This window comes from Alligator mississippiensis, chromosome 5 (assembly GCF_030867095.1).
Source record: "Alligator mississippiensis isolate rAllMis1 chromosome 5, rAllMis1, whole genome shotgun sequence".
NCBI classification, from domain to species: domain Eukaryota; kingdom Metazoa; phylum Chordata; order Crocodylia; family Alligatoridae; genus Alligator; species Alligator mississippiensis.
The window spans coordinates 8,310,828-8,322,216 of record NC_081828.1 but is presented as its reverse complement, the minus strand read 5'-3'; the positions used below and the strand labels follow the sequence as shown (position 1 = coordinate 8,322,216).

Genomic DNA, 11,389 nt, shown 5'->3' with positions numbered 1-11,389 from the left:
GGTCCCTTCCAGCCCTACTTCACTATGCTTTCTATGATATAGATGGGAAAAGGACAGGGGAAGGAGATGCTGTTGAGAGGTATTAAGTGGGTTTATTAGCTCAGTTAAGATGAACAAGGTAGTTAACACCTGGAGGAACACCAGAGTTCGCACGCTATGGATGCATCACTTGCATATCAGGCCATGCTTTGCGTCATATCCAGTTGGCTAGAAACTTCCCTATTCTGGTAGACATGGACCTGACCTTGGTGACTTACACCAAGGCATCAAACATATGGTTTGTGGGCTGGATCCAGCCATCAGAGCCACTGGTGGGCTTCCACTGGGCCACTGGAAGTTGTGGGGCGTGGCAAGGGGGCATTGGCTGCTGCAGACAGTGTGTACGTAGGTGAGTGAGCGAGGACTCGACCCAATCCTGGTCATCCTCTGGCCACTTTGTCACCACCAAGGTGGTTTCAGGTCCTCAGCTTCCAGCCCTGCTGCTGCCTACCTGTCCCATGCTGAAGCTAGAGCTGTCACTACCATGTGCTCTGTGCTGGAGCCAGGCTGCCACCCTGGTGTATGGCACACGCTAGGAGCTGGAGCCACTACTACCACACTGGGGAGGAGCTGGAGCTGCTGCTCCCTGGGCCACCTCATGCCCTGGGCTGGATCTGGGCTGCAGGGAGCCCTGCAGTCAGAAGACGAGTTTGACACCCCTGATTTTCCCTTTGGCTGGACTGCAGCACTACCGCCTACAAGGGAATGCAGCGTTCAGCAGCTACAGGATACTGCAGTTTGTCTCCTCCAAGTAGGCAACTGTGAGCACATCAGACCTCTCTGGTGTCAGTCCTTTCATTTAAGGGTTGTCTGGTTTCACTGCATCTAAAATTTGCCTCAAGCTTGAAGATGAATCCTTGATGAAGACAGTCACTGGGGACTTGGCAAACCCGCCTCTTGGGGTGGTCCATGAGCCCCCATAGGAGCAAAGGACCATTCCAGACTTCACCACCACCTGCTCCAAGTGCTACGTGCCTTGACGTCTCCTATAAAAGCACAACCGGTGACGGCGTGTGAGGCACGGCATATGTTCTCCCTGTAGGGAAGGGGCGAGATAACCAATAACACACGACGGGGGTCACCCTATTTACTGCACTACTGGAAACTGCTTGGAAACTGATTACAAATAAGATAGAAGAACCTGAACAAATACAAAAACAACTTGGCTGCTGTCTTCTAGTCACATTTATGTACATGACTCCTGTTAAGCAACAAAAATGCATGTTTAAAGGCATGTTCACTGGACAATGGGTTAATTAAGGAATATTTAAATATATAATGTAGCTTAAGATACTGTCTTTGCTTCAGCATTGCTTTAGAAAAAGGTAGAAGGGACAGTCTTAGAAAAAGAGACACCAAGCACATACCTTTATTTCCATCAGTCAGTAAATCACTGCCTCTGCTAAGACTGGCCAACAGAAAGGGAGCTCACGCATTTGATAAGATGCTGCAGTGCTTTTGCTCTCCGTTCAGCAACATTTCTGAAGGCTTAAGACACATCCCATTGTTTTTGTTCTCAAAACCCTACTTGTGTACATTACTGCCAGACAAAAAGATCATTTGAAATGCTGTATTACAGCATGTTTCAGTGCGCTCGCTGCTCCTGACTCATGTTTTACAGGAAGAGTGCAGACAAGGTAAGCCAAACGGCCTTCTCTAAGTTTTTGGTTGATTTCTTTTTAAAACACAACCTTTAACCTACTTGAATTAAGAACAGTAGCAGCTGTTTCAGCTTTGTAAGTTAACAGAAGCACACTGGATAGAGACTTCTATTTGTATTTTCACTCTTCTCAGCTTTTTACTTTTAAGTGAAGCCATATGCTTCTGGTCTGCTCTTTAAAATGACTGCAGCCTTGTGCCGTGGCCAGTAGGTAGAGCTGCATTTGTTAAGCATATTTATTGGCAGAATCTGTTACTCTGAGCACTTGTGAAATCGTTGATGGTAGCATTAAAGTTTACCACCCACATGTAAATGAAGCTGCTAGCCCAGGCAGTTTGTTTTGACAGAGTGGCTTGTTCCGTTGTCTACAGACAGATACAATCGTGGAGCTCTATGAACTTCTCAAATTTTTCACTAAGCCAAAATTCTTGTTATAGGGAATACCGCATAATTTGGGGGAAGATTTATTTTCACATTCTGGAATGTCTAGTGTTCTCCCTAATTATACTGAAGTTAACCGTTACTACCTAATTCCAGTTAATAGAATCATGCCAAAAAAATGAGTCGTGCCTTAAAGTTGACTTTTTCTTCTTTCATAAGATACGCTTTTTATTAGAGAGAAACAGGGTAGAAGTAAATACCCACATGATACAACATGACTTTTCACATCAGAGATCATGACTTTGGGAAATGGATGACAAAACTACTGGAAACAAGTGATAGAAAAACACCGCGGGACAGCTCATAACTTTCTGTAAGGAAAATAAAACGAAGGTTATTGTGAAAGTACTGTTTCAGAGACCACAGTGATGACAGAGATTTGATGCCTAGAGTAATTGCTAAATATCTCAAACTTCTGTACAGGCAAGTCACTGAAGAACAGTCCTATACATTTCATCTTAATACCACTTCATGGTCATGCTTACAGCGAGAGGGCTTTGGGCTAAGGGTTACTTACCCCACAGGCATGGGAGATGACTTGTCCACACAGATTTCACTCCTGATATACACATGCTGTTCCTACTGCTATTGTGCTTGACATGTCCTTTACTTCCTGCAGTATGGAAATAGTGCCAGGCCCTCACCTGCTATGTTTAGTTCCTTCAGCTGTAAGAATCAAGGTGAGCAGAGGCCTATTGAAGGATCGATTGCAGGATCACCTGCCAGTCCTGCACGCCAGCCTGGAAGCCTACGCAAGGCAATAATGAGCTCCATGTTGCTACCCTGCCTATTTCTGATATGGGAACAATTTGCCAGACCACAGAGGGCAGAATGAGGCTACCTGGCTAGATCGGTCTCACTGACAAGGGTCTACCACATCTGAACACTACCTCAGACATAGGGTAACTTCTTTGATAACGTAAGACTTAACACCAACCAAATTCCTAGAAATGGAAGACATTTCTAATAAGTTGCTAAAATTAGGAGAGAAGCTGACTCCCCGGTAGGTCCACCTTGTTTCTCAACCCGCATGTCAAAAGTGATGCTTCCCGAACTGCGGACTGAGGCAACAGCCGAAGAAGAGGCAGGTGACAATGCCACCTACGTACGCAGCCTCTTCCTAGGGGTGCTGAGGCTCATGGCAGTGCACAATGGCGGCTATTTCCTCCATCTATTCTGTTGCCTCAAAAACTTCCTCCTTAGATTCAGCAACTACAGGTTGGTGTTCGGATGATTTCATGCATATAAAAGCTCCTTATCTGTCTCTCTGAAAATACTGCGGCATTCAAAAGGAAGGTTCTCAGTGGTAACAAGTACTTCAGGTAGGATTCCTGGAGCCTGTGGCTGGAAAGTGGTGACCATCATTCTGGCTCAGGTAGCCAGTGCACAGAGGGCTAATTAAAAAGCCTGTAGGACTGTAAGTTGTCCCTCTACCTTAAAAGGCCTTTCAGGTCTTCTAGGGACCTCAGAAAGTCTGAACACCAAGCTAGGAAGCCCCCTCCAAAGCAAGAGGTCACAGTAGAATATACCCGATAATTTGCTTTTCTCATGCAGAGGCTTGTCATGGAGGAGACTTTCCTTCAGAAGAGGCTTTTGGTGTCCTAAGGGAGGACTCTGGGCTTTGCCAGTACTGGAGGGGAGAGAGGTTGGTAGAAATATTTGGACCTCTCCATCTAGCATGGAACTGCAACAGGTGCTGGTGCCATGGGATCTGCACTGGCTCACATGGTACAGATTTATTTGCATCACCTGCCATCCTGAAGAAAGTTGCAGCATATCTACCAGTTTATGCTGTTTCCTGTGTGTCCACTGAGCTCTTGTGGTGTTGGGGTGAATAATGCAGAAGACTTGGATGTGCTAACTGTCTGGCATCTTCATTTAGGGCTATGTTGTTTGATACTGAAGCAGTTGGTGACACAAATGTGGGCTTTGGTAGCGTGTGTCGTGTTTAGAAGTGGTTGTCAGGGCTGGCTTCAGCTTTCCTTTTGTACAGGACTCAACTTTCAACATTCTGCATGTCTGGGTCTTGGGGAAGGCTTCCATTCCCACTCCTTGAAGGGGAATTGGTGCTAGTGCTGTTCCTGAGCCCTAGAGCCTAAGAGACCATCGCTGGTATAGTTGAAACCTAGGTCTTGTGAGAAGTGACGGGGGAAAGGTAGCTTCTCAGCCAGTCGATATGCTGGCCAGATGTCTGAAGTTTCTCATGCAGTCTGCCTGGGTCAGAGGTTGCTCGAATGGGAATGTTGCAGCACAAAGGGCTCCACCTTCACCTCTCTAGACTTGTTCATCCTCTTGGGAAAGGACTTGCGGATGCTGCAGCCCACTGGTGTGTGGCCTTTGCTAAGGCGCAGCGAAGAGGAACCGTGGCCATCACTGATCAGCACAGCACCAGCAGATGGGCAGGCAGGTTCGCGAATCAAGCACTGCCTTTCTGAGGACACCCTGAATGCAGCAGGAAGACATCACTCTACTCCTGTCTATGATGAAAACAGCTAAGGGGCAGACTGAGTTCATCAGAAGGCAATAACTAAAAGCTTTAAAGACTTCAATCCTAAAGCAAGGTGTGGAACAAGCAATGCAGATGCTACATTCCTGGTTTCTTGATGCTGTGGGCAATAGGGAGTTGAGCTTAATTTTTTTTTTTTTTTTTTACACTCTACCATGCACACTGCATGTGCACAGCCCAGTGGGCACTGCTTTTTTAAAAGACTTGGTATAAAGCACATGTGCACCAAGAATCTTCAGCTCCCGACTGCTCAACCTGTTGCAGAAGGATGAAGGGAGTTTACATACTGCCAACTTTCTGAATGTTGATAGGGTTTTCCGGTGTTCACTTCCTGACCTCCCAGCCCAAAGATTCTAAGTTGAACAGTTAAAAAAAACAAAACCATGCATTTGAGAAAGTAAGAAGTATGTAAGTAAGATCTCCCCATCCCCTCTGGAAACTCAGAGAGAGTCTCTGGGCAACAAACTCTCTAGGAGCTCCTTCCACGAGTGAATGGGATCTGGAGGAGGAAGTGCAAGGCTACAGGCCCTGCTCCTTCATCTGCTGAATATGCTGGATTCATGGGAGGCTAAGGCCATCTGCACCTTTTCTCCAGTGAGTCCTGGCTTCTTGACTAGCATGGGTCATTTCATCTCATCTGTCTGATTTCTACATGGCCTTCCTGCCGCCTTCTTTTTACTCAACATGAAAACCAGGCCAAACAGATGGCCCCTACTTCAACATCTTGAAGCTTGAAAAACTGTTGAAGAGTCTCACTTCTGTGCACCAGGACGTGCTGATCTAGTGATCCGGATCAGGCCCATTCTGCTGGGAGCCAGGGTGCTATTAAATCACAAAGCAAATCGTAAAACTAACTTCTGTTACAGGAATCAACTTCAGAAGGATTTCAAAATAAGTTTTAAATATCTACAATAGACTCCTAGAATTGGAAAGTGCCCTCAAGGGTCATTTAGTCCAGGTCCTCTTGTGCACACAGTTCTATTTGGGAGACACGTGCTAGATACATGATATACAGAAGACAAGGTATCTTTTTCATTTCTACTTTAGCTTTTCAACCAAGAACACTGCTGGTTTGAGTGTCCCTTTGCAAAGGGGCCTTAACACATGAGTAAGTTACAATGCTCGCTTCCTGAAGTGTGCTGCCCTTGCAACTTTGCACTGCTAGAGAGATGGACAATCATTTTCACAAACACGTTTAATACAATATGCAAAGGAGAAATCACAAGAAATTTGCTACTGGTGCAAAGAGAACTCTTCCTCCTTAAACCAGAAGTGTACCTTATGGAAAATTTGCAGTTACTCTCTCAAAAGACAAACTTGGGTTTTTCTCTTTATGAAATCCTCAGCTCCATGTTCTCATCCTGAAATGGGTTTAGACAGTTAAAAGGTGACCAGCACACAACCAATTCATACGTCCCCCCCAAAGCTAAACTTCTATATGAAGGAAAATGTAATCCTTTAAAGCAAATTTATTTGGGATATTAAATCAGGGCCTCTTATGAACTTCTGGACAATTTACAAGTTTAATGAACATTCTCATGCATCAGCTTCTGAAACTTAATTGTTGAAAACACTGCAAAGAATTAGTCAGACACAAGTGGGTGTATGGAAGTGCTGGTGAGAGGCGGGTGGTATTTATCATGCATTTCTGATCATGTAACATACATGCTAGCCAAAAGTACATCTTGATGTACATAGGCCTTGATCATTAGAGTCAAATATCTGTCGTTAAAAAATCTGTGCACCAAAAACGTATTTCCATCTTTGCCCCAAAGATTGCACTGCACCAGGCCAAGAACAGGAAACATCCAGTCCTTGAATACGTGATGAGTGTAAGCTCTGGTATTTTAAAATCCCTCGAGCTGGAAATGTGTGCTTTATACCATGGGAGGGCTTGTCAGCTTTCCAAAAGGGGCAGCTGCTTCTAATGCAGGGAGGTTGCAACAAATTAGGATTTTTAAATTCACTGCTCTTCCTGTATAGAAAAATTAGGAAATTTTAAGAAGCTTCTAAGAGTTATTTTCTCTCTTTGAAGCCTATGTAACAAGACTGACAGTCCCAAGGAAGTCTGGTTTTATAAAACAAAAAGTGACATTTCAGTCCCAATAATGCTGAGACAGTTCTAAGTCTTAATGTAAATATAGAACCGAGTGCCCAGTAGTTTATAAAATGCTTTATGGTGTTATACATGGCTTGTGCAATTAAGTTTTCTAAAGCTTGTACTGTTTCTAAGCATCATGCCGCCATATGGCTGGTAAGGGATGTTGGTTCTACAATATTCTGTACGTGGATTCTCAAGGAACTTTAAAATTAAACATAATTACGACATTTAGTATTATGTAACACCTTGTCTTCAAAATACTTTGTAAACATTAAACTAAGGGCCACCTATAACAAGAATACAACCATGCCATATATGATGGGAGCTTACGTTAAAAATGCAAAATAGGTCTAGGCTGAAAGAATCCAAGTCGTATGCCACGTATGGGCCACAGCGTATGTCGATTAGGAAATGACTGTTGCAGCCAGGTTGCCTAACATAGTTTGAGATAATATTTAATTCAAAACAACATTACCAAGTAGGAAGCAAGCATTATCTTCATTTTACAGCTGGAAGAACTGAAGCCCAATGGAAATCATTTTCAGAGGTGGGGCTAGGCCCTCGGTGATCTTAATAGTGCAGTCTACCACTTCCTGTGACACCATTTGGTCCTAGGCTGATGTAAATTATTTCTAGCACAAGATTCACGTTGAAGCTCTGAATTATAAATCCAGAATTTGGATTAAGGGCCTTCAGTTATGGAACTGCAAATCTCTTACGCATCAGCATTGTGCCTAAAACTATTAAACCAATTGATGCATTTCTTATAATTGCACATACCTGCTCTAGGCTGAAGTCTGGTTTTTTTGGAATGTTCTTGTAGAATCAATTCTAACTTTAGCCCTTGACACCTTTTTGTTATCAGTTTATTTAACAAGTATTTTAATAAAAGCATAGGTTTAAGTTTCTCTTAACATGGTAAGTATATCAGTGTTAAAAGTTCAACTATATACAAAGTGCCTAGAAAAGCATTCAGCTCAATAACCAGTCACTTCAATTCTGCTTCCAAATCTTTCATAATCAAGTCTTATAATAAATAAAGACTAATACCAAACATGAAAAAATGTTTAAAAGTTGTTCATTTGCCAATTTTAACAAGGAAAAAATCAGATTATAATACTTGACAACATGGACATTACGTTTTATGTAAAAAACGCACAGAAAGAACACACATGGAATGATAAAAAAGGAACAATGGTTTACCACTGAGAATATTGCACAACTTCAGGTCTTTCCTCTCCGATTTGCTTCATGTAATTAAGTATATATGAATTCAGTAAAAACTTCTGGCAAGTTCACTGTATAACTATTTCAATGAACCTGGTACTATAGATTGTTTTAAACACCTTTTGAATACCATATCGACTACATCTACAGTATAGTAAAGTGTAGATTTTAGCGGCAGGGCTAATAAATAAACCAATATGCTGATTCTGTATTCTACTGACTGATCTTTTAAAATTATTCATGACAGATGCAATTCCTCTCTCTTTTAAGTACACAGAATCTTCCAAGTACTTGTGTGTTTAAATACAAATGGTTGGATCAAGGGCTCAAAATGGTATACGCAAAACAATCAAGAACGTTCCCTGATTTTTTGCGGTTAACTTGAGGCTGCATCTCATTTTACAGGACTAAGACTTCTCCATGTATCAGCTTTACATCAAATGTATAAAAGTCACAGTAGAGTACATTTAAGAAAAATAAACACGTGCTAAATGGATAAAAACATTTACAGCTACAATCTTTGCTAGACTGTCTCTACCAACCACATACCTTTTTGCTTCAGAAATGTAGATATTTGTATCACTCTTACTTCAGCTGTACTTTTTCTCCTTGATCACCGCTATGAACTTCTGTGTCTATATGAATTTTGTATTCGTGTGCAAAACAAAATACAGTTTTCTTATATCTGGTTTCATATCTGCTTGGTAGACAAATGTCAGCCAGCAGGACTTAACAGATACATTTCATACAGAGACCAAGATACAGTATGTTTATTCTTAATTTTGATAACCTAAGAAGAACTACAGGAATAAGAGATGCAGTATCCTTTTACTATCACCCAAGACAAGTATTTTATAGGAGAATGAAGGGAAAGGTGGGGGCGGTGATATTCAACAGTGACATTATATTTTGAAAATGGGACATAGTGTTCTGGATTACTTTATAGCTACATTATCATCATGTCTTTAAGCACAGGTGTCCACCTTCAAGTTGGTAAATCAAAATGTAGATACTCAAAGTATACTTAAGTTTAAGGATCATGGTCTGATCGAACCTGAAGCAAATTAGGGAAAAAGAGAAAAAAAAAATACTATCAGACTGGTTTAGCATCCTCACATGAAACCATCGCTTATAGAAAATGGATAGTGCATCTCAGTTTGCTTACAAGCTAGGAAATCACTTTGAATTCTGCATAATCCTAACTGCAAACAAAATATAGCACTTTTAACAGGTTATAAATAAACTGGTTTTCAAGCGTAGAGCCAGCCCAACAATAACAATACACTATTAAAAAGACCTAAGGCAATGGATTCCATTTCCAATGGAAAAAAAAAGAACTGTGCAAACAAGCTTAAAACTATTTCTTTGTGCCAGTGTTATAAAATGTAGTTTTTAATAAAGCCTTGACCCAGATTCCAGGAGATTGTGAATAGAATGAGAGCAAAAACTATTACTTTATTTAAGGGGAAAAAAACAACCCTTATCTCACTTCTAATAAAATCTGATACAGGCAATTTAAACACTTTTAGCTGCTGTAACACTTTACACAATTCCTATATATGGGTGTAAGAACAGGCGTTAGAAGATCATTATATTTTTTAGGAGTGGGTCAAGGCTTTACATAAAAATAACTTCCTACTTTTTCTATAGTCTCTAAAATATTATGCATTTCTCCAATGTTTGCAGCCTTTCAGGAATTTTTAGGAAATGTACTTTTTTTGTGCATGATCTTAATTCCTAATCCCTGGCTCTTTGGGGCTGAATGACAAAGGATCAAACCCATTAAAATGGATGGTTTCCTTGACGGGTCAGAGGATAAACCCTGGCTCAGTTAGTCTCATATGACGAAAGCAGTGCTGCATCCACTGGCTCCATGCAGGAGGGGCACGTAAAGGATCTCATCAACCAGTCATCTATACAGTCCAGGTGGTAAATGTGCATGCATGGCAGGAATCGGATAGGGTCCCCATAAACAAAGTCCATCATACAGATCACACACCTGGGGAAAGAGAGGCCAGAGAAGTAGTAAGATGCTTTACTATTAGCCGAAGAGAAGTGTTACCCACCCTGCCAAGGAAATATGTTTGCTGAAGGAGAAGACCAGGGCCAGGATTATTCATACAACAATATTTGAATGCAGTATATACTCCCATCTTCCAAGATCCCAACACCATTTATGTCATCAAGAAATCAAATAAAGGTGAACTTGGAAAGGCAAATGGACTGTTTCCATAGTCTAAATAGAGAGTAGTTTGAGGAAAAATCTGCAACAAAATTACAGGCTTGCTAGCACCATGTCCAAAAAGGACCTGGGGGTTATAACTGCCCATAAAATAAATATGGGCCACCAGTGTGATGCTAGTTAGCAGAGCAAACAATATGCTGGCATGTATCAACTGATGCATCTCAAGCAAAACTAGGGAGGTTGTTCTCCGGCTCTACTCATCATTGGTGAGGCCACAGGTGGAGCACTGCATCCAGCTCTGGGCACCACACTTCAAGAAGCATGTGGAAAAGCTTGAGAGAGTCCAGAGAAGAGCCACCCATATGATCAGAGGCCTGAAGAGCCAGTCATACAAGGAAAGGCTGACAGATCTAGGACTGTTTAGCTTAGAAAAGATTTTGAGGGAATTTGGTAGCAGCTTACAAATACGAGCATCAGGGGCTAGGTGAACAACTATTCACCAAAGCACCCCAAGGGAAAACCAGGAGCAACGCTCATAAACTCCTAGAAGATTTCAGACTAGATATCAGAAAAAACATCTTCACAGTTCGTGTGACCATACTCTGGACTAGACTCCCAGTGAGGGTGGTGCAGGCACCTACCCTGGAGATCTTCCAAAAGGGGACTGGACCCACACCTTGCTGGGGTTATTTGACCCCAGCAGTCTTTCCTGCACAGAGCAGGGGGGCTGGGCCCGATGATCTCATGAGGTCCCTTCCAGCCCTAAACATCTGTGAATCTGTGAGATGAAACTCAGCTCATTTTTTAGCTTGGGAATGGATGCACGCTCTGGACACCAAGCTCTTGTTGCTGACTTTGGAGAAACTTAAAAATTTCAATCAAAAGCCAGTATGCAAAGGTGAAGTAGATCTGCTTCTTGTACCATCAGGGGCATCACAAGTCAGTTTTCATCCTGAGCCAGTTCCTTTAATCTGCTCAGGTTGTTAACCGCTAAAGTTGCTGCTGCTCTGGGACTGAATAATGTGTCTACCCCTCTGAACAGACTCTCCTTCCTTTTGCCATCAGGCTGCTGAAACCAGGCTTGGTTCAAGAGCCTGTTGTCTGACCTCTCCTGTAGGTGACCCAGGAAAGTTCACCTGTACTATCTGCGCAGGTGTCATTTTACCCAGTCCAAAATCTCCGTGTTCACTATTCTGTGTCAGTATGAAATGAGTGTGTTAATATCAACTC

General features: G+C 42.3%; 1 protein-coding gene across 1 annotated transcript in view; it reads right to left on the bottom strand.

Moving 5' to 3' along the window:
- Positions 1 to 7,595: 7,595 nt before the first annotated feature.
- Positions 7,596 to 11,389, bottom strand: part of RNF11 (ring finger protein 11) — a 54,419-nt gene continuing 50,625 nt past the window's right edge. The window contains exon 3 of the mRNA XM_014598675.3: positions 7,596 to 9,973. Coding sequence (XP_014454161.1) covers positions 9,802 to 9,973 — 172 coding nt within the window. The 3' untranslated portion in view covers positions 7,596 to 9,801. The remainder of the gene's footprint in view (positions 9,974 to 11,389) is intronic.